The following is a 27890-nucleotide window of genomic DNA, read 5'->3' on the forward strand; positions in this document are numbered from 1 at the left end:
ATAGTAATGGCCAAAAACACATTACCTGAAAGTACTTCTTTTAAACTTCTCGGCTTAACGTTCACAGGGAACACGAGTTGGAACAGATACATTGCCAAGGCTGTTGCGAAGAAGGTGGGTTCTCTCTACCATGCTAGAAAGCTACTTACACCTGAAAGTATCCTAAGGCCACCATTCGTCCATATATAGAGTACTGTTATCACATTTGAGCTGGTGCATCTGCTACTAGTCTCTCACTCTTGGACAGTTTAAAAGAGTCGCCAACCTGATAGGTCCAGAACTATCATCTAAGCTTCAGCCTCTGTCTTATCGGCGAGATGTTGCATCCCTCTGCCTGTTCTACAAATATTTTAATGGTGAATGATCTGACGAAATACAAGCACTTATCCCCCTGACAAGCAGCTAAATCCCACCTCTTCACAGTAGAGATCCTAGGTGTAAGAAAGCCTTCTACTCGAATTGTTTCTTCCCCAGAACTGCTAGACTTTATAACTCGCTTCCAACTGTACTGACATGCAGAAGTTCAGGAGTGTAATGTGCACAGACATCTTGCTGCTCATCTCCCTTCATAATATCCCTGCAACTTATGTCCCCGATAGTAGCCCCCTGCTTCAAAGTGGCACTGTGCCTTGTTTGGGGTGAAAATTGCATTAAAAACAAAAATAAAAGCACCTTAGAACAACTGCCTTGCTTAAGTAATATTATAAGATTACTCCTGTCTCTAACTTTATTCTAACTCTAATAACTAAAATGATTCTTTAATGGCAAAAAAAAAAAAAAAAAAAAAAAACAGTAGGTGAGGTGACAATCGACTGTAAAACCAAGAAAGAAGATATAAGGCAAAGAGTTAACGGCAATGGCAGATAAAAAAACAGTAAAAAATACGATGGATATCATGTAATTTATTTACCACAGAGAAAAGGTAGATCGTTAGGCAAAAAAATAATGTATCTTGATCGCAAAATTTGGTAAATATGAAAATGGGTTAGGATTGCATGGAGACAAATGATACGATGGAAATTTAAACATAGGGTTTGATCTGATGAGCTCAGAGCAAGATTTAATATGAACAGTGTAGAGTGATGTTTGAAGAACAAGACTCTGTTAAACAGTTTGGTCACATTGAAAGAATGAATGAATGGTTGTGTTATTAAATGTAGAACAGTTGAGATAGCAGGGTCAGTTAGCAGAAGAAGGTCAGGAAAACATGGGAGGAGTTGATAATGATGGATTTGAGAAAGAGGTTGGAGATAAATAAAAACCTGGCCAGAGATAGGTCAGTTTGGAAATCAATTTCTAAAAGCCGTCCAGCACTTGTCACCATATTAAAACAAATATTAAATCGAATAAGCTCAATAACCTAAGGTGTTTTGTGAACAGATGGAAATATATATGCACACACACACACACACATATATGCACACATACACACACACATATATGCACACACACACATATATGCACACATACACACACCCACATATATGCACACATACACACACACCCACATATATGCACACACACACACACACATATATGCACACACACACACATATATGCACACACACACACATACACACATATACACACACACAAGTATCCCATTTTTGTATCGATGAATATTATTTGACGTTTTTAATTCTTCTACAGGTCTATGAAAGTGATGCCTTCTATAACATCGCCGATGAGCTGGGCATCTTGATTTGGCATGACTTTATGTTTGCAGTTGCTCTTTATCCGACGACGCCAGATTTCTTGGACTCGGTCAAGAAAGAAATAACATACCAAGTAAGTCCAGCTGCAATTAACATTGAAAAATATTTAAAATTTTACTTTTATCAGACGATGTGTAAAGTGGCCTCAGTGTAAAGAAATTTAAAAAAACAGAAAATTACGAGAAAAGAAATGAATTTACACTTTCAATTCTAGCATGGTTAGCCACCGTTTGTTTCGTGGAGACCATTGTATATAATACGAAATGGGAACCACTTGTTCTGACGTTTTCTTCCTCGGCTTTTCAGATGTTTGTTTTTTAAATTTTTTTCTAGCATTTCTGGTCCTGGATATGACCTTAAACTATATCCGATGGTGAGGCCCCAGCTTGTGGGCTTTGGGGAGTGTGGAACCACCCTTTAATTGCCATTGCTCCCAGGTCCACTCTGATCCGGAGTGGTAGTACCTGTTAGGGTCCCAACTATGGGTTAAATAGAAATCGACTTAAAAAAACGAATATACTCTATTAAAAAATTATTCTTCAAAATCACTGGATTTGGCATTAAATAACCCAAAAGGGTTGATATGCCATAAAACAAAAACAACCAACCAACCAATCTAGCATTTTTAGAAGCATCAAAAGATGCTTAAAAAAACTGGCTTTCAATTGAAGACTCGAAAAACAAAAGAATTTCTTCGTTTACTTTATTTGATGCGTGAATATTTCCTCACTTTTATTTCGTGTAAGTTTTTTTTTTTTTTTTAATTAAGAAAAACAATATGAAAATATAATCTAGTTGTTGATGACTGAGTTTTGTGTTTTTTGCGTTGTTTTAAATAAACGCGGTTATTTTTAAGATCTTTTTTTTTTATTTTGATTAAGGAAAACAATATGAAATAAAATGAATGATTTTGTGTTTTAAATAAAGTTATTTTTAAGTTTTATTTTTAATCAAATTTAATTTTTTTTTTTTCTTTTAAATAATTTTAATTTCAATTTTACTCGAAGAAAAAATATCTTTTACTGGATTAATTTTAAAAATAGAAACAAAACTTTGGCTATAATGACGAAGCGCTAATTTGATGCCGAATCCCCCCCCCCCTCCCACCAAATCGACCACACACCAAATCGGCCACGCCTAAACGTACCAAACCCCTGTGAGAGATACAAAGTGAAATAAAATTGCTTTAACACTTCTATGCAGTCATGACTGAAGGAACAAGAACAATATACGCTCATGGATTAATGTTATATAAGGGGGCCTTATGTTAGCAGACTAGTAGTTTTAGCTAGTATAAATATATTTCGATATGGGCTGCATTTTAGTTTGAGAAGTATCCCTGGGTTTAGGGCCAGTTGTGAAACAATTGCAGATGGCTGATATGACAGGAAAAGAATCACAAGATCATGCTGGGAAGGTTAACGATGTCAGACACCTGCAACGAAGGCCTCCATTTCGTGGGAACGAGAATTGGCAAGAGTTTGACGAGATCACGTTTTAAGTTGAGATTTGAAAAAAGGGTTGAGTCAGTTGTTCTTTAGTGAGGGGAACGTCACTTGTGTTTTAAGATATAGCCTGAATTTCAAGACCGCCCCCCCCTTAAAAAAAAGGGGCTAGCAAAGTGTTGGTGACTGTCTACGAACAGCTGTTCTTTATTTTGATTTCTTATAGTGATTGCATTCATCACATTTACTGTTTCTTTTCTTTTCTCAGGTGCGGAGGTTGATGTATCATCCGTCAATTGCAATCTGGGCTGGTAACAATGAAAATGAATTAGCTCTCCGAAGCAATTGGTAATTTACATAAGTTCTTATCGATGAAAAAGTAAATTTTGGAATTCTTGTCAGTGTTGAGTCACTCCTTACTTGTAAAATAAACTTCTTTTTTTTTTTTTTCAAACTGACCCCCTCCCCCATAAAAGTGAAAAACTCGATATACAAAACAAACAACATAAGTGTTCTAAATTTTAATATTCAAATTCATGACGATATTTTGAAAGTGTCATCTTATTCATTATCTCTCTTTTTATATGAAAGTGACCTTGTGTGAGGAACAGCCTCTACCAAACTCCTCCATCAAGTTTTAGTTTAAAGACTATAAACTTCATATACAGGGGATTTGGATCTGTGGAACAAGTAAAAATAGTTGCTAAAGGATCAAAAAATGGAACTGGGTAGGCATAAGTCGACTAAACTTATTTTTACGCATGCACAAATATACATTTATATCTTTAACAATGTTATTTTAAATTTTTGTTTGCCCATATATTTAGGTCAGACAAGTTGGAGAATTATGTTTTGGTTTCAATTCTAAATGATGGTATCGAAGTCATATTTTTTATTTATTTTTTTTATTTTTTTAATTTTTTTTTAGACTTCAAAAATCACTACTCTATATATTTGGTACAACATAATAACCAATAGAATATTGTCTCTGTAATAATAAATATGAAATCTACATGAATTAAAATATCCGATTTAAATGTATTTTATGACCAGGCATCACTGGTGGATAAGGCACTACTATACATTGGGTACAATATAATAATCAATAGAGGATTCTCTATAATGATAAATATGAAATTTGCATAAACTAAAATATCATATTTGAGCATATCTTATGACCGGGCAATGCTGGACAATCTGCTAGTACATTATAAAAGTAACTATGTCTGTTTGTGAGCAGAACGGTCTCTACCAAACAACTTTGTCAATTTTTGATCTACTGACTTGAAATTTGATATATAGGGGATTCAGACCTGTGGAACGAATTCGATTTGGCTTTTAGCCAATAAAAATAGCTGCTAAGGGAGTTAATATTAAAAAAATTGGAACTTGGTAGGCATAAGTCAACTGAAAATGTCTTCTATACATGCACAAATATACATACAGTTAAGTTTTGATATCTGTTGATAGCTCAGATGCTAATGAATAATGTTGAATTGCTATCTTTTGGTTTTGCTTCTGGCTGATGGCACCCAAGTCATTTTTTTTTTTTTTTTTTTTTTTTTTTTTTTTAAATCACTACTCTGTTGGGTACAATATAATAATCAAGAGAGAGTTGGTTCTATAAAAATAAATACGAAATTTACATAAATTAAAATATCATATTTAAACATATTTTATGACTGGACAATGCCGGACGGCCTGCTAGTCAATATATAAATTGTCATTATTATAATCGTGGCTATTAAAATATTATCAATTATATATGTATATGTGTGTGTGTGTTCTTTCTATTTACCAGTAATAATTTGATATGTATTTTACCAAATAAGAAAATTTTGATGCCGTTTGCTTGATTTCTGTTTGTGATTTTTTAAAATTTTTTTTATTCATTTATTTTTTTTTTTCAATTTCTGGTTGTCTCTAAAACGATTGTACATTGAATCCTTTTGATTTGAATCCTTTTAATTGAAATAAATGATATTGTAAATTTATTTCTCACAACTTGCTCTTCTCTCTCTCTCTCTCTCTCTCTCATATGACCGTTTCCTATGAGGATGAAACGTAGATGACTGTTTCATATATGTTCATAACTTTGTATATGAAATTAAAAAAGCCTTAAAGAAAAAAACGTTGATTAACTGAGCTTTAATACATACGTCAATGGTGTGATTTCCATCTAGAAACGTTGATTTAATTTCGAATAAAATAAAATATGTATCGAGTGCGCTTGAAAGCCAAATCACAACGTAATATTAGGAAAATATTTTACTTGTCCAAAATTTATAACATGAATATATTTCGGACTCAAACTCCATCTTCAGTATGTTTTCTTTTTTTTCTTCTGCCGTATTGTAAAGTTGGAGAAAGAAAAGTCTGTAAAGAGTCGCACGTTGTATCTCGGTCGTATTTTGAACTGTTGGAATAGTGCGTAGGCATTTGTTAAAAATTTCAAACAAGTAAAATATTTTTTTATTTTCCTAATATTACGTTGTGATTTGGCTTTCAAGCACACTTGATGCATATTTTATTCAGATGCAGATGTCTGCGCATGTCCATCTTTAGTTATCTCCCTTGCATTGAGATAGAAGTGTTCAATTTCTCTGTGATAAGTTCTTAGGGTGATCTCCCTTGCTTATTGTTTGTGGTTATTGGCTGGGAAAACTAAGATGGAGGTTTGACCAAACAGATGTGCATCCATCACTGAATTTATGTAACGAGTAAACCAGCACATTCGTCCGTGCTAATGTTTCCGTGTGAATGTTGGGTTGCTACCATTCTATGTTAACGAGTTCTTACAATGTTTCCATTTTTCCAGGTTTGGCACTTCCATGGAATATGACAAATTCAAAAAAGATTATGTGGAACTGTATGTTAAAACTATAATGCCGATTTGCAAGGAAGAGGACCCGCACCGGACATACGTAACTTCCAGTCCCTCGAATGGCATCCAGACTATGAAGCAAGGTTGGGTCGCGAACAATCCCGGAGATTACAGATTTGGAGACAGTAATTTTTTTTTTTCTTTTAATTTATTTAATATTAAATTATTACTTAATTATTAATATCTATTATTCGGATGTTTTTATTTAAATTCAAATAAAGCTCCCTTTGAAAAACTCAATCATGTTCTGCAAAATCAAAAACAAAATCAATTTTTCTCTGTAAAACAACCAAACCAAAGACTGACAAGAGTTTATATGCCATAAACCAAACCAGACTAAACCTGTGTAGAGGGACGTTATGAAAAAAAGGACATTCAGATGATAAACGTCTAAAATGGCCACAACGCCTCCAATGCCACCTTGAATTGTTTAAACATCTGCAAGCTGAGCACAGCTTCCAGCAACTTGTTTCATCCTCAAACTGAAAAGAAAAATCTTTTCAATATTAGTTATCCCCCCCAACACCACCACCATGGCTGGATGATGTGACATAAGAGTAAAAAAAAGTCAGATTTAAAGAGCCAATGCTCTAAAGGAAAAGCACCCTAATCTGCAAAAACTACCCAAGCAATTCTGTTGGCATTCTCCTATAGGATGACCTCAGGCAATTAGCAACCAACTATGCCTTCTCAAAAGGAAGAAAGGCAAAGTCTGGAAAGGTGGACTTCATAGAACTGCACAGGATGGAAGCCATATGCCAGCCATCAAAGAAAAACCATTCCAACAATGGCCTAGACAGTGGTGATTGTGGTGCTGAGGGAAAACCTCCAGCTGTTTTCCACCGATTTAGCTCAAATTATCTTTGGTACAACTTCTGAAAGTTGTCATGAAACTTTATGAAGTCAATGTGAAGATTTTAACTAAAAGCTTTTAATTTTTATTTTAATGTAAATTGATTCTTTTAAAAACCGTGTGTATATATATATATATATATATATATATATATATATATATATATATAAAGCTGAATGTCAGTGTGTGTGTCTGGTCATGAATAGGCTCCTATATGGTTGAATATTCGAAAAAACTGATCACATATAATGATAGAAGATGTATCGAGACACAGGAATGGGTATGTTTGATCTGGCATAATGATGATTCATTAAAATTGTGGGGTTTGCGTATGCGCCTGGTCCACAAAGTATGGAAATAAAAAATTTTAAAATTAAAATGAAACGTTTACAAGTGTTTCTGATATAGATGTACATAAGAATACTTTGATAAGTATGTTTTAACTTAAATAGGGATGATATAATAAAATTGTGGGGTCTGTGTTCGCGCCTGGCCTCCATAGAATGGAAATAGGCACAAACTTTAAAGACTTTTCATATCTATCTGCGTAAGTATACTTTGATAATTATGTCTCAGTTTGAAGAAATATGGTATAATAAAATAATGGGTGTGTTCGTTCGCGCCTGACCTCCATGGAATGGAAATATGTCACAAAGTTTAACAAGGTTTTTTAATATAGATCCACAGAATATTGTGATAAGTGTTTCAGTGTGAACAGGTATGATATAATAAATTATGGGGTTTATCTATTTTATTTTTACTTTCATCATATTTTGCTTTGGTTTTGATACCCCCAAATTCGAAGCTATCTCTTTACAACCCTTCCTTTTCATAACCTATCATACTTTCATAAATCAGTCCATTTTCTGTAGGCTGTTTTTGAACACGGTCAATGACGGATACTTTTGCTAGTATGTATATAATTATTCAGAATAATGAAATACAACAAATCTACTGGTGTGCAAATCCAGTGATTATCAGTCTTACAAAATATTATTGGATGTAATATTTTATATAAGACTATCCAAGCTAAATAAAATTGCTCAATATGCTAGATAGAGCAAATAAATCATAATTTAGGAACTTAAAATTTGGGATTTGAAAAAGTTAAATTTAAAAAATATAGAAATTTTATTGTATGCAAGACAAAGAATACAGTATAGTAAAATATTTTCTTAACCCATGAATTTTCGATGTTTATACATCTCCTCTGAGGAAAAATATTAGCAAATATTATAAAAATTTGCACCTGATTTGCGATAGGTAATAAACATAGACAATTAAATTAAATGTTTTTAAAGTTTTTAAATCATTTAGCTACATAGAATAAGGAAAATTAGATATTGATGCAGCAAAAAAGGATATTTAACTTCAAATCGAAAGTGTATGCTAAATCCTGTAATGGAAGTTCTTGGTAATAGGCAGGTAAAAAATCCAACGCGTATTGTAATAAATCCAAGGAAGCTGGTAACAATCCAATATATACATATTTCCAGTTTTTTTTTTTTAATTTGATTGGATATTCGGCAGATCTTTTTCCATACATCAGTTTCAAAATTCAGTTCAAGTTTTCAATCAATTTGTTAATAAAAACCAAAAGATATCTGTAGACAGGAAAATAAAATTAAATAAAATGAAAATAATTAAATAAAAGAATTGCTTATCAAACCAAAGCAAAATAGTCTTTAAAAATCAGATGCACTTTTTGTTATGAAGATTATATTTGTAAGTCAGCACAAGTGAAAATGTTATATTAAAATCACAAAATTTAAGTTCTATCTTCTAAAAATAAGGAAGTGGTAAGAGAATTTAACTTGAGAGGAGGGGAAAAGAAAAGAAAATAACGGGAGCGTCTAACTTATTAATCTTGAATATGAAATGTCTAGACAGGATTTGACATGATTCAAAAATAGGTCAAGGTTCAAGTTAAGTGTTAAACATCCAACTGCTTGGATATTTCCTTGAATCTACATTCTGAATCTTACCATGAGCCTAATCTGAACCTATTTTATGTGAACAAGCAATCAAATCATCCAAAGTCAATAATTAATTCAATAGTATAGGCACCGCCAAAACTGGGGGGGCAGGTCAGTACTTTTTGACGGACCGTCTTTTTAAAAAATCTACCAAAAATCAGGTAATTATCCGATCAATACGAAATTTTCAGCGATTATTAGGAGAAGAATGCACTTTATAACAGTGTACTTATTTTTCATAAACGATATTTATATATATATTTTTTTTTGCTTACAAAACCCCCCCTTGTTTTGAAGTGGGAACAAATATGCTTAAAATAATCATCTGAAACTGAATAAAACATATTGTGTTGTTTTAAGGGACAGAATTATAAATTAAAAAAAAAAAAAAAAAAAAAATTCGTTTGCATACCTTATTTTGACGTCTGAATATCAGAACTTCGATTGTGTTTAATTATCCCGCTTTTGAGTTTTGAAGTGTGAAATTCGGTGAATATGTTAAGTAAAATAATTAATTTAAGTTAAGCAAAACAAAAAAAAAATTTTTTAATATTTATACGAAAAAAGCCATTTCAAAATTTTTGATAAATAAATTAACAATTTTTTTTTAGCGAGCCGAATAATGCATGACCATTATTAAACAGGGCATGCTTTGAATAATCGATACCAAAAAAAAAAATTCGATAAATATTGTGCCCTTTGTGTTAAAAATAGCATCATTTTTATCGATCTCGTTTGAAAACGTTTGCCGCCTTTCGACTACGGTGGACCAAACGCGCTGAAATAATTTTTTTTTTATTCTGCTTTAAATTGCCCCCCCCCATTTTGGGGAGCCTGGCCCCCACACACATACACATTAAAAACCAAACTCATACAAATGGTCACCCATCTGGTACTGGCCAGCCTCAGCTTAATAATACATTGAAATTTTCGTCACTGAAAAATAAGTTTTTTTGGCCTGTTTGGTCTTCCATAGTTTTCTTCCCATCAAAAGAAAACGTAAACAGAGTCGATCTGAACTCTACGACGATGCGAAATATCTGGTTAGCTATATGAATAAGTGGAATTATTTGAAATTCAGGTACTTATATTATAATATTTTTGCATATTCTCTTAGAAAATCATCCTAAATCTTAGTTAGACAATAAATAAATTAATTAATTATTTCAAAAACCCTTTTTTTTTAATATTTAAGTACGTTTTTTGTGCAAGACAAAAAATGTCAATTGTTAACTTTTTGGGAAAATTTAACATTTAAAATTGAATTAAAAATAGTAGAAAAAGTTTTACATTATTCTGTTTTCTATATGATAAAATTCAGGGTTTTATCTTTCTGGAAAAAAAAAAGTTACTCAGAAATAATGGATTTTAATAAATGTAATTTCGTTTTAAAAAACAACAACAACTTGATTTTGCGGCCATTTTTGGCGGTGCCTACAATAGTACCTTTTTATTTATTTATTTATTTATTTATGTATATATATATATATATATATATATATATATATATATATATATATATTGATAACAAAAACTACATTTGATTTTTAAAGACTATTTTGCTTTGTTTTGATGAGCAATTTAATTATTTTAATTTTATTTTATTTTCCTGTCTACAGATATCTTTTGGTTTTTATTCACAAATTGATTGAAAGCTTGAACTGAATTTTGAAACTGATATATGGAAAAAAAATTTTGCCGGATATCCAATCAAACTATAGAAAAACTGCGGAAATATGTATATATTGAATTGTTACCAACTTCCTTGGATTTATTACACTACATGTTGGATCTTTTTACCTGCGAAATACCAAGAGTTTCCATTACAGGATTTAACATGCACTTTCAGTTCGAAGTTCAATATCCTTTTTTGCTGCATCAATATCCAATTTCGCTTATTCTATGTAGCTAAAATGATTTAAAAACTTTAAAAAACATTTAATTTAATTTTGTATGTTTATTTCTTTTAGCAAATCAGGTGCAAATTTTTATAATATTTGCTAATATTTTTCCTCCGAGGAGATGTATAAACATCGAAAACTCATGGGTTAAGGAAATATATTTTACTATACTGTGTTCTTTGTCTTGCATACAATAAAATTTCTATATTTTAAATTTAACTTTTTCAAATCCCAAATTTTAAATTCCTAAATTATGATATACATATCGTGTCAAGACATTTTTTTTTTTTCTTGTAAATTCTTAACAGATGCTTTCAGAAAACTTGCCATTACTAATAACCTAGTGGCCACATGATATCAATAATCTCACAACCGGCAGGAATTGTCACCTACACTGATGATTGTGTAAGCATGAAACACTAGTGTCTGTAAGTAAAAATGAATAATTATTTAATTATAATGCACTGATCCCCATCTGGCATCAACTGAAATGAATGGCTGTCAGGAAGGTTTCATATTCTGACCTTTACTCCTGATCTGAAGTGGAACACGTACATTAATTCCGTTGCCAGGGTCGCTGAAAAAATGGTGAGATCCTTCTACCGCTCCAGTAGATATCTCACTGCTGATGCAATGCTCTTCCTGTATAAGAGCCAGGTACATACAAGGATGGAGTATTGTTGCCACATCTGGGTAGGAGCTGCTAGGAAGACCTTATCCTGCATTGACAAAGTTCAAAATAGACTTCGTAGCCTAGTGGGGGATGCCCTTTTCTCTTCCCGTCAACCTCTTTCCTACAAAAGAGACATTTCGAGCCTGTCTCTGCTTTATCGTTATTTTCATGGCAAGTGCTCGTCTGAGCTCCAATCTATGACCCCCCCCCACCAAACTTTCACAAAAAACACTTGTCTAATTGAAACCACTATCACTAATTTCCCCCTACTCTTTATCTGTGCCTAAACTTAAAAGTAGATTCCATGAACAAAGCTTTTTAGAACTGCACATCTGTGAAACTGTCTTCTGTTTGCCTGCTTTCCAACTGGCTACAACATGGTTGTCTTTAAGTTCAACGTAAAAAAAATTCTTGATGGCCCGTCCCCTTAAGTAATCCAATTTACCAAATTTCCATGACTAACAATTACTATGGGATTGTCCGATTGACTACGTTACACTCATTGACTTTTATCCTCGAATGGCCTCTGGGCTCTGATAAGTGGTTACTTCTGTGTAAAAAAATAAATAAATAAATAAATAAATAATCAAGCCCCTTTAAGAATACTTAAGGATGGGCACTGTCTGCGGAGTTATAATTAAGGCAATCAACTAGCGTCTATGCCATGTACACAACTTTCGTTTGTGCGAACACTCCCGATTACTAAATCTATTCACCTGAATTTAGCGATTAATAGTTCTTAATTCCCTTCATTTTTGTAGCAATTGTTGGCCCTGAAGTAGAGGCTCGGCAAATGGAGCAAGAGGGGACTTCGTGGCTGACTTTAAATCTCATAACTGGCAGGAATTGTTGCCCTACACTGATGATTGTGATGCTGAGGGAAACCAGCTTTTTTCCACCAATTTAACCTAAATTATCTTCAGTACAACTTCTGTGAGCTGCCATGAAACTCTTTGCAGAGTCAATATGAAGAATTTACGTGAAAACTTAATTGGTGCACATTTTTGGTCATCCCGACAAAAGAGGAATTGGACCTAGTAATTCACATCTGTTCGTTCATTCACACTTTTCTCAATAACCACACTTTGGAGTTTTTTTTTTTATTTTGCACAAGCATTAGTCACGGTGAATGTAAGTTTTTGCCAAAATGGATTTTCCGGGATAACTCTGGTTTCCCCCCCCCCCCAGGTCATTATAAAATTGCCCCCAAATCATTCGTCTGTTCATTTGTTTGCACTTTTCCAATAAACAGGGCTTGGATTTTTTTTTTTTTTTTTTTTTTTTTTTTAATTTTGCACAAACATTGGTCATAGTGAAAGTAAATTTTTCCCTTGTGGAGGGGCACCCTTGCATGCTCGGCATATTTTCTTTTTTTTAATGGAAATTGATTCTTTTAAAAAAAAACCGTGTATGTATGTATATGTATATATATATATGTCATGTTAGGTCATGCCATATGCTACTGGTACCATGTAACCCAGTACTACCTGCCTCATGGTCGGGTCACCAGCGACTAAACTGGTTCCCCCACCAGACTTGTTTAGTGAGGAGGGTGGCTAGTCTCCCTGAAGGATTAAAAACAAGACCTTTGAAAGGGCGAATGAACCCTTTTCGGGATCAACGGCCAACTAGCACCATGTGTGTTTGTGTGTATGTATGTGTGTTGGGGTGGAGAGGGCTCCTGTAAGCCGTGGTGAAGGCAACCTTTCTAGGAGAAGCAAATCTCTGATTTAAAAAACCATAAAGCGGGAGACCAGTACCCGCATTAAGCTGGTCTGCAGTTTAACTTGTTGCTGGCTATCTTGCTCTTGATGGATCTCAACATTTTGAACCGAGAGAGAAACTTGGCTGTCGTACAAACCAAGACACTAACATCATCTGTGTATAGATACTCCCTCAGGCATTTGTCTATTAAAATGGTCCTATGGCAATGGAAGTCATTTTTGGGCTCGTGCACCTTAAGTGTCTGAGGGAGTGGCACTCGTCTGACAAGACGTTGCAATCATGTATATATATATATATACATATATAGTTTCAAGACATTTTTTTTTCTGTTTTTTCATTTGTAAATTCTTAACAGATGCTTTCAAAAAACTTTTTCCATTTTTAATAACTTTCTAGTGGTCACATGATATCAATGTTCTTTGTGTTATTATTATTAAATTATTCTAATTATCAAAACCCTTTAAGAATACTTAAGGATGGGCACTGTCTGCGAAGTTATAACTAAGGCAATCAACTAGCGTCTATGCAATGTTGACGACTTCTGCTCGTGCGAACACTTAAGATTGTCAAAATGTATTTGCCCGAATTCAGCGTTTAATAGTTAAGGAAATTATTTGGTTGCTCTGAGGTGAAGGTTCAGCAACTAGAGCAAGAGGCAGCTTCGTGACTGGATTTGAATCTCATGACTGGCAAGAATTGTTCCCCTACACTGATGATTGCGTAAGCATGAAACACTAGTGTCTGTATGTAAAAATGAATAATTATTTAATTATTATAATTATATCTATTTTGTACCTCCAAACATATATATTATACATATATTTATTTATTTATTTATATACTATTATACAGCAGGGAAAGTGTTATATAGGGGGTTTCATTTTAAGAGTCTTAGGAAGAGTTATTAAGAGTTTTTGTCTTGAGAGAGATAGGCTTAGAAGGAGTCTTATTACAGTGAGGGATGTTGAAAGACTCAGAGAGATTGATGTCGTAAGAGAGACTTTGAGAGATATTGTTCATGTTAGGAGAGATTCTTATATATTAAAAGTTCATTCCTTAATTGTGTTGAATGGAAGAAGAAGAAGAAAGCTCTTTGAGTGAGGACATAGTGTTCAGACAGTTCGGACATTGTGTAGACATGATGATGTTGAGACGTGTATGTAAATACATATAGCACAAATATATAATACAATTGGACTTAACCTTTGTATAAGAAACATAAGATACAAGACGAACTTTACAAAAACACTTGATGGTTTATTCTTCACACGGCCGTGTTCCATCACCAAGAATTCAGTCTCACATTTTTCCTTGAAGTGACGTCTCGCTCCCAGACGTCTGACTGTCTCTGAGTCTCTTCACTGACTGTTTTCTAAACTAACTTTCTATTTTCCGTGACGTCATACACATGTTAAAACATGTGCATTCTTTCACGTGTCCTGGACATACGTGTCCAAAACTTTTCCTATTTCTACAAAAGGAATTTTAACCTATATTCAATATGTTAAAACATTATCTTATAAGCTGCATTCTTTCAATTTAAAATTTCATAATAAACTTGACAGCTCACATTCTTTTCTTGAATATTTATCTATATTCTAAACAAATGTTTCGTTTTTAAATTCTCACACGTAATCTATTTCTAAACCCAGATTACGAGGTTCGAATTTGTCTATTGCTATTTTCATTTTCATTTTAAACTAAATTCTCCATTTTTATACTTACATGAAAAGGGGACAGCCCTTATCATGTAACAAAAGCAGTACCATGGCAAAGTGTTCTTGGAAAGAAACTTTCTTCATGGAAATCCTGCTTGGTTTTAAGGTACACAGGGAGAGAAAGGAAAGTTCTTTGTTGTAATGGTTAATAAGATGAGTTCTTGCTGTGAATGTCATACAAGAGGAATGAGAGATTAGAGCTCAGTAGAGTACAGAAAAGGGGACTGTAAGAGATCATTGTCCACTAGATTTCAAATTCGATTGAATAAAGAATATGCATTTAATAAAAAAAAAGTCTCCGTCATTTTAAAAATATCATCGAATTCATTTATTGAAATTTTTTATTTATATTTATTTATTTTTTTAATTTTAATTTTTTTTTTTAAATTTTATTTTTTATTTATTTATGTTTTTATTTTAATTATTTTTATTTTTTTATTTTTCTTTCAGTTCATCACTATGACTATGTTCAAGATCTTTGGAAAGATTCCAGCATTCCAATTCCTCGTTTTTGTTCCGAGTATGGCATTCAGTCGTGGCCATCGTTTACTTCGATGGAACGTGTCTACAATAAATCTGATCTTCATTACTGGAGTAAATTTACAGATCACAGGCAACATCACCTTGGAGGTAAATCATAATTGACTTAGAAAATGAAAAAAAAAAAAAAAACTATTGGTAATTTCTCAGTTACTTCCCTTGTTTATGAAAAAATGCTTCTTTATTTCATGTTTATGAATTTTTGATATAAGCATTATTTGTGTTAGTTGAATTTTTCAAACTACTGTTCTCATCTTGAGTTATTATAATGTTATGCTGATGTAATCTTCGACCTTCTTCAGATGTATCTTATCAGTATTTGTATCAGGTGATTTGAGTAAAAAACAGGAGTTATTTAACAAGGTGCTGTGTGGATGACCGAAAGAGAGAAGAGTCCGTGTGACACCAGTGCAGGTCCAACACACGTTTGCCCACTTTTAAATGAATTTAAAATTTTGAAATTGGAAATTGATGAGTAGCATTTATAAAAAAAAAAAAAAAAATCTTTGTTTATTTTGGCAACAAATAATTTGTTTTCAATTTTTTTTTTTAACTTGTGAGGAAATAAAACTGGTTTTATAATTGGAATTTTTTAACATAAATTATTTATTAATGAAACTGTTTTTATAGTTGAAAATTTTTCATTAAACACATAAGAAAATAAAATTCTTTTTTATAATTGGAAATTTTTTTTATTTATTACAATCAAATCAAAATATTTGGGGGAGGGGGATAAGAGGGCATTTTTTTTTTTTTTTTTTTTTTTTTTTTTTTTTTTTTTTTTTTTTTTTTTTTTTTTTTACGATTATGTGATCTTGCGACTTAGATTTAAGGTTAGTGGTAACAGAAATTTAACGAAATGTTTGCATATTATTGAAATTGAAAATTCTGCTGAAATCGAAACAATATAAAATTGTGAAACTGTTTTTTTGATAAACATTGTTTGTCAATTTCTGAATCCAATCGGTGACATATGAACCATTCTGTTTGCTTTTTCATCAGCTTGACCAGAAGAAGGAATATTTATTCTACAAGGAACATTCGAAAAGTAATGCCTCTGATTATTTCATTTCCCCCAAAATGGATCAGAAGGGATTGCAAATAGTATTATGATGACTGAATTTATGCATTCATGACCTGAAAATTCCATCTCTCTGTTGCGGATATTGACGGTGTGAGACTCTAAGAAAGCAACCCGTCATTGTGTAAGAAAGCAACCCTTGTCATGGATGTATGTTGAAGCAGATGTGTTATTGAATTTCCAGAAAAGGTGCATTGAGAATGCTGGTGACTATGTAGAAAATATAAATTCTGTCGCACAAAAGGTTGCTTGTTTTGATGATACTATTTCTGTCTTCGTAGCTCTTCAACATTTGGAATAAAAAAAAAAGTAGGAGGCTTTACTTTTGGAACAATTCTTATTTAATAGGTTATCGTGATTTCTGATGTCTTCAGACTTTATCCAAACAGTCTCTGATCACTTGATCCTGTGATCAAAGGATCCATTAATTCTGTAGGATTTCAAGTGGTCTGATTCCTCAACATGAATCCCTGTTTTCAGAAAGCCATGATTTGAAGGAATAAACTACTAGTAAAATATTTGAAAATGTTTGATGCGTTTGTGACGTGAAAAGGATTGTTTTTGTTCTTTTTTAGTATGAAAAAAAATAGCCGTTAGTATACAAAGTGTGTATAGCGTTTATGGCATGGAGTGTTATAATTACACGTAGCCATTAAAAAGGAATTGAAATGATATGATGCTGTTTCTTTCAGAATGAATGTAGTTGGTAGAATTCAAAATATTAGATGTGTATATAAATGATATGAGTGTTTCATTGTTTTTTATTTTTTTTCAATGTAATTATTGATATTATTTTCTGCAATATAAGTTAGTTATCTTGGACTTCCGGTTTGTTGGTTTTCATAGTTCGTGTGTGTGTGTGTGTGTGTATATATATATATGTTAACAAATGATTAATAAAATATGTTAAGACATCTTGAAAAAGAGTTAAAAACATATTTAATTTTAAAAAATGAAGCACAAGATAAGTGGATATATATATATATATATATGTGTGTGTGTGTGTGTGTGTGTGGTGAAAATTATGGAAATAATATTTCAAGGTGATTGAGAGATGAAAAAAAAAAAATTATATATTCATCAACATTTCGTCTATTTCAAGACTTCCTCAGGATGATTGATTTGTATTTAATACGAGTACAATATTTAAAAATAAAATTAAAAATATATATAAAATATGCGTACACTATTTAAAAATATTTTTGTAATGTAAAATGGACGTTTGTTTGATTTCCGAACGAAAAACATAGCCATTAGCATTCAAAGAGTGTATAGCGTTTATGGCATAGAGCAAATAATCTTTTTAAATGACATGTAGCCATTAGAATTTTAAGATATGACGCTGTTTCTGTTATTTTTCTGGAATTAATATAATCATTAGAATTTAAAATGTTGGATGTGTATACGAAATGTTTTTTTTTTGTTTTATTTTTTTATTTTGTTATCAGTATTATTTTTTGTAATGAAAGTTAATTAATCTGTGTCTAAATTTAAATTATTTTCTTTTAATATAAGTTTACTGATTAAAGGAAATAAATTGTAGAAGTTGTTACCTTGTTTTATTTTGTTTAAGTTTGAAATGAGGACAGATTGAAGAAGTCTGCTGAGATTTATTTAAAATGAATTTAATGAGTTTAGCTTGTTTAAAGTTAAAAGAATAATCGTGTTCTAATGAATGAGAGAATAATGCATTCAGGGAATTGCTATTTTTCATGTCACTGCTATGTTTATTTAGCCTTTTTTTTTTTTTTTTTTTTTTTTAGTCCCCATTTATGTGTGTGTCTGTGTGTCCACTGCACAAACTTTCAATCAAACATCTCTTCCATTCAAACACAAACAGCCCATCAGCTTTAAACCCCACCCATCTTTGAGACACAGTAATCAAAACTCTCCTCCGGCTGTCTTTCTCCAAAATATATATATATATATATATATATATATATATAATGAAAATTACAATTGAATTTACCAAGATGGTAAAATTAAAGTAAATTATAAATATTAAAGAATTAATATTTATAAAATTATCTCAGCCAGATATAAAAGCTCGATAAAACCAAATAGGAAATAGAGCTTACATATATATGAGAAAGAGATATTAAATATAGCACACCACAAAGGACATAAAGACATGGAAGTTCGTTATCCAGAGCAGCCATAACTTCTCTAGTATCTCAAATGATTTGGAAATTAAACGTGCAAACACCTTAAAAAATTTTTTTTTTTTTTTCCAGAGGTTAATAAGTTTCTTGAGTGGTCTCTCTTTACTTCGTTAAATATCTTTACCATTGCAGGATTGCTGTCCATAGCATGCATCTATGCACCAACACTAAACATGCAGCAGAGTGCATTTTTATAGCTGTGCCATAAAATTGAAACATTTCAGAAACATTTGACATGAACGAATTCATCTAACTAATGTTTTGTTTTCCAGGTCAAATAGAAATGGAAGCAGAAATCCTGCAGCATTTTGACTTGCCGCCTCTTTTGAAGGATAAAACTAAGGAAATGAGTGAATTTCAGAAAATTGTTTATTTAACACAGGTTAGTTTCAGTTAGATTTAAGGCAAGGTTTTAAGTAAAAAAAAGCAATCTTGTCAAAACTTATTTGGGTAACAAAATTGACTTAATTTTTTTATTCTAAGAGCAAAAAGAAAAAAAGAAAACAGCAAATTATAAAAAAAAAATTTAATTTAATAGCAAAAACACAACAAATTATAAAACTACATTTTTTCAAATTTTAATAGCAAAAGAAAACAGCAAATTATAAAACTTTCTTTTTTAGCAAAAAAACAGCAAATTAAGAAACAACAGTAAATTTAATTAATATATATTTTTCAATTTTGGGCTAAAATACAAATTGATTCTGTCTAAAAGAAGAAACAAGATACTCAACTTTACTCTTAGCTAAACGGTCAAAGAATAAACTAAAATTATTAAATTGGATGGGGGGGTGATAATGACTTTTTAACAAACAGAAAGAAATCATCAAAAACAAGAGATTTACTGGTTTCATTCAGATCAATAAACATCTTCCTGTGTTTAATTTGTTTTTCCTTTGCTAATTTTTTTACATATTATCTCTGTAGTATTTCATTTTATGTTGCATATTGTTCCGTGTGTGTGTGTGTGTGTGTGTGTGTATAATTTGCTTCTAGATTTCTCCTCAGCTGTTAGTTGTATTTTCGATGTTGAAATAACTTCTTCCTCACGTGTTTCTATTTATTTTCTGCATCGTATAATCGTTTTTGTTTTTACTGAATTGTTGCTATTTTTTTTAAGAATTTTTTAAAATTGATTCCAGGATTTAAAAAATCCGGGGATGAACAATCAACCTTTTAATAGAAAATAAAATTTTCAAATCAGTTTTAAAAAAAATCGATTTATAACTTTATAAGAGTAAAAGCCGAAATAATTAAACTTTGAAAATAAATTTTTGATTTTATTTTTATTAAAATTCATATTTTTATGTTTTCACTTATTTTTTTATGTGCAGATAAACCAAGCTATGGCCATCCGCTTTGAAACGGAAGCTTACCGTCGACACCAAAGTGAACTGGTTGGTGATTTAGGGCTCACAATGGGTGCCTTATACTGGCAACTTAATGACATCTGGCAGGCTCCAACCTGGGCTTCGTTGGGTGAGACTTTTTTTTTTTTTTTTTTTTACATCTATATAGTATACTATATAGATGTATATGTATATACTATGCTACCCCATTGATTACTGTACATGCAATAACCCTTATCCCCGAGTGGCTTCTGGGCCTTGATAAGTGGTGACCTCCATGTAAAAAAAAAAAAGCCCAGACTGAGTCTAAATCTATTTTTTCATGTTTATTTATTTATTTTTTTCATTTATTACCCTGAAGCAGATTCATTCAGTAAATAAACCGTGGGTTGCAATTTAAATAAGATAAAAATTTAGTTGTAAATGAAATAGATTTTTTTGACTCCCTCACTCACCTCCCTCTATCCTCCATCCAGCCAAATCCATCTTCATAAATGTATTGTTTGTCATACGCGAGTTGCTTGATGCAAATTAAAAGTTTAAACATCAGATTGTGAATACGAATAAATCAATCTTCATCTCAAAAATTTCAATGCAATTTCTGAAAATAACATTCATTTGTGTCAGCAGCCAATCAACTGAGCCCGAGTGAAGGTTACCAAAACATTGAACAAGCCCCACAAGTGGGGCTATGTACAGGATGCTTGGTATCCTTGTGGCACCGATCTGCAAACTATCGCACAATCCTCAGACTGTCCTCTGAGCGAGACATGCTCTGATTTGAACCTGAAGGATGCCTCAGACACTGCCCGACAATGGACCTTAAGATGGAATGAAACATTTTAACACATATAATACAGATATAGATTAGTTCAGCAAACGAGACAAAAAGCATCATTGTCTGCTTGCCCAGACAAGGGAAAGACCTACCTTTTTGGTCAGAACCAGCACTTGTATTGTTTCAGACATGCTTCTGAAAATGTAAGTCATTTTCTACCCTGACAACTCGGACAACCAAATTTTTTTTCCACATTTATATTTATTCCTATTGCGACATTTTGTTCTGAGGTTGCATGCCATACCGTTTTGTATGCCATACATTTTTCATGGATTACATATTACCGTTTTTCCAGCTGAATGCTTCCAACCAGCTGAGAACTTGCCTGTCCCGTCTGCTCATTCCAACCTGTTTGCTCAAGACTTTTGACTAACTCCTAACTCTGATTTCATATATTTCCAAACTATTTTGTTACGTCATTATCTCCATATGACCAAAAACATACATTGAATCATTTACCTTCGTCACATTTTGTTTATGTTCTATCATTCTTTTCCATTAAAACATTTGTTATTTATCTGAAACTCCTTGTTATTGTTTATAGAATGTAGTCAAGTTAAATTCCTAAAACATCATTAAACCATATTAGTTCTTTAATTGCATTTTTGATCCCCAACAAAAAGAGGGTGGACCTGTAAATTCACCTTTGCCCGTTAGTCTGTCTGCACTTTTCTCAATAACTACACCTTGGAATTTTTGGAAATTTTGCACAAACATTAAACATGATATGAGTAAAAAGTAACAGAACGAATTGTCTCGGAAAACTTCGGTGCCCCCCCCCCTTCAAGAGTGCCTTTCGAGTTAAAATAGCTAAAATTGACACTCTTGTGCCTATTAAAAAAATTGATGTCTTGGATTTTTATAAAACTTTCTGAAAAGTTGTAACTGATTTCGATATAATTTTGTTTGTCTATACTTCACGATAACACTTGGGTGTGCCCCAGGGGCTCTTCTAGGGCTAATAAAAACATTCTATTTTTGGGACTATTTTACCATATTTGTCACAAATTTTCTGTGTATGTCTATTTAGCAGTTTTGCATGGTGCTGAACTCAAATTTAAATATGTTAAGGCCTTGCATACTTAGGGGGCTAAATAGAGGGGGGGTGCAAATGGTGGACTTAGTCATTTTTTTTTTTTTTGCATGGTACAGAACTCAAATTCCCATATGTTAATGTTTAAAATTGCACCATTTGTTCTTTTTCACCAGGATTTGACATCCCCTGGGGACTTTGGGGGCAAATGCTGAACTTAGTCATTTTTTTATGCCTCGTTCACTGTGCACTCACGGGGGACCGTGTATGCTTCATTTGTTCTCTTTAAAACAAATCTAATTCGATCTACATGATAATAATCTTCTGGCTGAGATTATTCAGCGATACCCCAAGTATGCTAATCTGCAACATTATGAGAGGAAATGTTGGTTAATCCAAATAATCTCAAACCAATTTTCTTTGATTTCTACAGAATATGACGGAACATGGAAAATGCTGCATTATTTTTCCCGGAAGTTCTTTGCTTCAAAATTGATATCTCCATATTTTGACAACAAGGATTTGCTTAATGTCGCCTTTGTGGTTGACGAGATTCCTGTGACAGAGAATCGGTTGGCGAAAAACTTCACCCTCTCGTTGGTCCCTTCTCTTCAAAAGAAAGTCACCCGAGATCGCATTCTTTCTGGCATGTTGTACGTGCAGCTGTATAAGTGGAAAAGCAGAAAACCATTGAAAACTTGGATGAAAAATTATGCCGTGAGTATAAATTTTTTGTACATGTTTCGTTCAAAAAAAAAAAAAAAAAAAAAAAAGATTCTAACTGAAACCAAGATGGAAATGGTCATTAGTTTTTTTTTTTTTTTTTTTTTTTTTTTAAATGGCAACAATCTCGACTGATACCACACAATAGTTGTGAATAATCGAGGAGGATGGAAAGATGGAGAACACTAATCGGATTATCTGTGAAAGAGTGCAAAAAGGACTGAGACTTGGAGGGGGGGGGTTGATTGTCACCCAAATTCCAGTGAAACCCAATGCTTGCTGCCAGTGAGAAATTAATGGCAAGCGGTTGTGATAATGCAAAATCATTTTCAAAGGTTATCAAGGGAGATGGGGAACACCACTGATTATTATCAGTGAATAATCTCTGGTGATCTGTGTAAAAACTCCCACTTGTGAGTAGTAATAATAATAATGATGATGATGATGATATTATTAATAATAATAATGACAAAAAGCCACTATAAATGGCTTAATCAGATTGACAAAACAATTTCTTTTCCAATTTTTCAAGGAGCTTGCCTGTTGGGAATAGCAAAAGTGTTAAGGTATAGCTTGAATGCCTAAACCAAAGCTGAGAAAAAAAAAATTTTTAAAAACATCAGAAACTTAAGACTGCTATGAAACAATGATACAATGCCAACACCTGGAACTGTAAAAAAAAAAAAAAAAAAAAAAAAAGTCTCAATTATTTCTATTGTAATTGAGAAGCTTGGGACCATAACCAAAAGCCACCATAAATGGCTTAATCAGATTGAAAAGACAATTTCTTGTCCAATTTTGCAAAAGGCTTGCCTGTTAGAAACGGCGATAGTGTTAATACAGCGTGAATGTCTAAAGTCAAAGGAATTTACCTGATGTTTAAGAAAAAAAATGCAACTAAAAAAATCTAGAGGTTGAGACTATTATGGCATAATATTAACAATGATAACAACAATAATGATAATATTAATAACAATGATAACAACAATAATAATGATAATATTAATAACAATAATAATGATGAAGACTATATTTAATCTCGTCGGTACTATAATATAAAAGTCATTTTTGTGTGTGAGTTCCTTCCTCATAGGTTCCGAAACGGCTGAGCCTATTTTTTTCAAATTTCACACAAAGCTAATTTATATGTCTGGCAGTGTTCTTAGATATGTTTTGTACAGAAATTCATCTGATAAGTATTGGAAACCGATAAAGTTTGATCCTAAAAATAGTCTTTCTTCTATTATAGGTAAAAAAAAGAATTTTTACAGGGGGAATATTTTACGTTACACCGGCTAAGGGAAATAATTTTATTTATATTGAGTATTATTTATTAAAATTATTTTATTATTTCCCTTGGCCGATGTAACGTGAAATATTCCCCTGTAAAAATTCTTTTATCTATAAGAGAAGAAAGACGTTAAAAAAAATCGTCATGGTCAAATATCAACTAATATGACGTAATATTGTAAACAAACACAGATGGAATTTAATGAACAACATTATCATTATTTTTTATTTTTATTTATTTATTTATTTTTTATTTATTTATTTTTTATTTGTTTATTTTTTATTTATTTATTTTTTATTTATTCATTTATTTATTTTTATTTATTTATTTTTTTTTTTTTTTATTTATTTTTTTTTTTGCGAATTTGTCCACCGGGCAAATTATTCCTCATAATTTATAATAGAGGATCAATTCTATAATTATACACACACAATCTGCATAAATTAAAATATAATAAATTTATAATAATCAATACACTACAACATGCAGAAATTGTGCACTTTTTACCAAATACAAAAATTCACAGCATCATATTAGGTTGAACGTTCGTTTTACACATGAATGCATTGGAAACCAACCGAATGAATTTGTTGTAAAATAAGTTCAACAGAGTTCTGTCCCTTTTACCATAGTTATTTAAATGATTTGGTTTTAATGATTTTATATCATGTTTTTAATTCTTGTCTCAAAAATTCAGAAACCTTATACTGAAATTTTTTATCATAAATTTAAACATTGTTTTTAATATCTGGGCACTTTAATGAATTTCAGCTAATTGTAAAATTCAGCCATTTTTGTTTGTCCATTCTGCAATAAAAACGTAAGGATCTACAAAAATTCAAGTGACTTTGTTTTTTGTCAGTTCTCAAATGGAGAAACACTTAACACTAATATTGACAACCAGGAAAAGGAAATTTATTTTTATTTTCACTTTTTTTTTTTTTTTTTTTTTTTTTTTTTTTCAGTTAAACAAAACAGCTGATATTATCTACCAAATTCCACTACAGACGATCTTGAAAGAAGGTGGATGTCAACAGAAGTCACAATGTTTTTTGTATTTCTATACAAAATCCATAACATCTAGACCATCGTCATGGCTGCCACTTGGCCGATTCAAACCTGGTATTGGAATTCCATTTGCTAAAATCAAGGTATAATTTATTCGCTTTTTTTTTTTAAGTTTATGATAGGACAAGAATATACATAAATATCTTTACAACACAAAGGACGTATAACACTTATCAGAACGTGTTATATTGCAGGAGTGGATGTCTATTTGACTGCGTATATACAATACCAAATTAACATACGTGTGTGTATATATGTGTGTTGTTCTATTAAAATCATTTTTATGTATCCTTAACTAATGGGGCGTATATAAATATATTGGGTTTGTGGTATAGCAGACTGTTGTCCTTGTGTCCTGGTATGAAAAAGTGGTCAAAAAATATAACAAATATTACCAAAGGCAAGATAAGTTACTCTTCTGTCTATCTGAAAAAGTTTTTAGGGGTAAAACTCGCTCTAAAACGTTTATTTCGTTTGAAAAACATATAGTGTTGAGCGTTAGGTGAGAACAAAAAAAAATGGCTGCAAATTTGTACCTAAATATTTAAAGTTTCGATAATGACATAAAAATAAAACAAAATACTGTGAGAAACCCATGGTAATATATATTGAGTGAGTTTTTGACAGTATTTTGTTTTTTTTTTATTTTTAAGTCATTATAGAAACTTTTAATATGTAAGTATCAATTCGCGGCCATTTTTCTTGTTATCACATAACGGTCGACACTAAAAGGTTTTTAAACGAAATAAACGTTTTAGAGCGAGTATAATCTCTAAAAACTTTTTCAGATAGGTAGAAGAGTAACTTATCTTGCCTTTGGTAACATTTATTTGAATTTTGACCACTTTTTCGTACCAATGTAGATTGTAAAACATACCCCTTTTCTTTTTCCCTCCTTCTCGTCTTTCATAGTATTTCTCATCCATTTTCCCAATAGGAAACTATACCCCCCCTTTCCCAGCAAATTCCCGGCAAATTGAACATGTATTGATTTCACTTTGTGTTGGATTTTAATTCTTATTTATGAGCATAGTAAAAGGGAGATAACTCAGAAGTTTAAATTCATTTATCTCCCTTGAACTAATGATATTATATTAATTTAACCTGATTTTCTTTAACATACTTGCAAATCTTTTTTTTTTTTTTGCCATTCGTCAATGTCTTCAGATTTCTAGTACTCCAAATGTATTTCTTGTCCACCTAAAAAAATCTACCAACGTAGAAATCTACTGTGACATAGCAAACATTTCGATTGTTGTCCAGAATTCAACCTAATTAAAACAAACAAAAATACAGAAAATATATTCATGGTGTGCTTACCCGTCATGGAACGAAAATGTCATATTCCAAAAATCACGTAAATTCTTTAACTATTTTTGATATATAGAAAATCATTTTTTTTTTCCTTTTTTACGATTTTTCGTGATTTTATTGTATTCATTAAAAGGCGTATTTTTATCTCAGTAGTTCAAATTGAGTTGTATCCCTTTATTTAAAACAACACAGTGGATCAAAACGTATCACGTGATATTCGTATTTTAAAACTTCCATTGTTTACCCGATTATCTTCGTCTCAGGATATTTTTGTTTTTTTTTTTGGTTAACACCAAAATTAAGTCTATGCCATTTTTGAAATGGCCTTTTTCCTCCTGTTGATTGCGATATGATGCTAGCCCTGTGCAGTTCTAAGAGGTCCACTCTCTCGGGCTGTGTCTTCTCTCTTTAAAAATGACTTGGTTCACTGCTAATTGCCTCAGGCGCCTCTACCAAGGAATATTGACAGGGCTAGCCATGATTGGGTAGAAGTTTTAAGTAATTTGCAATTGCATTTTTGGGTGTTGCCTGCACTGAAGATTGAACCTTCAACCGCTAGAAGAATAACTTACAACTGAATTTTATTAAATGCTTTATCCACTATGCCACGAATCTTTGTGCAGGTGACACTCAAAAATATAATTGCAAAGTACTTAGAACATCTCCCTCATCATGATTGATGAAATGAGAGCACGCTACATCCATGGATTAAATAAACGGTTCTGTTTGAAATTCTGTGCAGATTCCCTAAATTCAACAAGATACACCTGAAGAAGGTCGGAGGTTACATCGACCAAAATATTGTGGAAATAACACTCCAGATGAGAAGAGTCATCCAAAGAATCTAAATATGAATTCCATTGTCTACTTGAAGAAAATTAAATTTTTTTTTTAGTTCTTAATTTTTGAACTTAACAAATCTCTTTATATATATAAAGCCAAGATGTTTTTTTTCTGTACCACACATCAGTTTTCAATAGTTGATCTCCAACTAATGACATATTTGAAACCAGTTTCTTCAGATGTTTGATTTTTTTTTTTTTAAATGATTGAAAGATTTTTTTTTTCTCTCTCTGGAAATGAAATGATTCACTGCAAAAGACTTGATTGTTGTTTGATAAATGGTAAGGTCCTGGCTTTGACCTTCAAAGGTATCTAGTGGGGCTGTGTAGAATGTGAAGTTGCCACTTAGTTATAATTGCTCCCAGATTCACTTTAACCCAGAGTGGTAATACCTAGATCAGGCTTTCTGAAGATAATGGCTTCCGGAACAAAAATGCACCAACCGTTGGTGTTATTGTTTTCTCCTTTCCTTTACAAAGCTCAATCATGTTCTGCAAAGCTAAAACCAAAACAATTTTCTTCTACAAAGCAACAAAACTCCATAAATAAATTTTTGAAGATATAAAGAACTTGAAGCATAAAAACTTTTTTTAAAAATTACTGGATTCGACATTAAATAATCCGAAAAGGATTGATATGTCACGAAACAAAACCATGTTACATAAATGCTGAAATAAAGCATCAAAATGACACATGATATTGATAAATGATTATATATATATATATATATATATTCAATTATGATACAAGAAATATTT

General features: G+C 31.8%; 1 protein-coding gene across 1 annotated transcript in view; it reads left to right on the plus strand.

The window, feature by feature from the left end:
• The window catches only part of LOC145258116 (beta-mannosidase-like), a 104908-nt gene that overhangs the window by 74861 nt on the left and 2157 nt on the right, over window positions 1–27890 (plus strand). Inside the window, exons 9-16 of the mRNA XM_080115860.1 lie at window positions 1651–1788; window positions 3429–3508; window positions 5979–6169; window positions 15341–15520; window positions 18946–19055; window positions 20008–20152; window positions 22327–22610; window positions 24873–25058. Coding sequence (XP_079971986.1) covers window positions 1651–1788; window positions 3429–3508; window positions 5979–6169; window positions 15341–15520; window positions 18946–19055; window positions 20008–20152; window positions 22327–22610; window positions 24873–25058 — 1314 coding nt within the window. The remainder of the gene's footprint in view (window positions 1–1650; window positions 1789–3428; window positions 3509–5978; window positions 6170–15340; window positions 15521–18945; window positions 19056–20007; window positions 20153–22326; window positions 22611–24872; window positions 25059–27890) is intronic.

This window comes from Euprymna scolopes, chromosome 33 (assembly GCF_053919585.1).
Source record: "Euprymna scolopes isolate OS-2025 chromosome 33, ASM5391958v1, whole genome shotgun sequence".
Classification (NCBI taxonomy): domain Eukaryota; kingdom Metazoa; phylum Mollusca; class Cephalopoda; order Sepiida; family Sepiolidae; genus Euprymna; species Euprymna scolopes.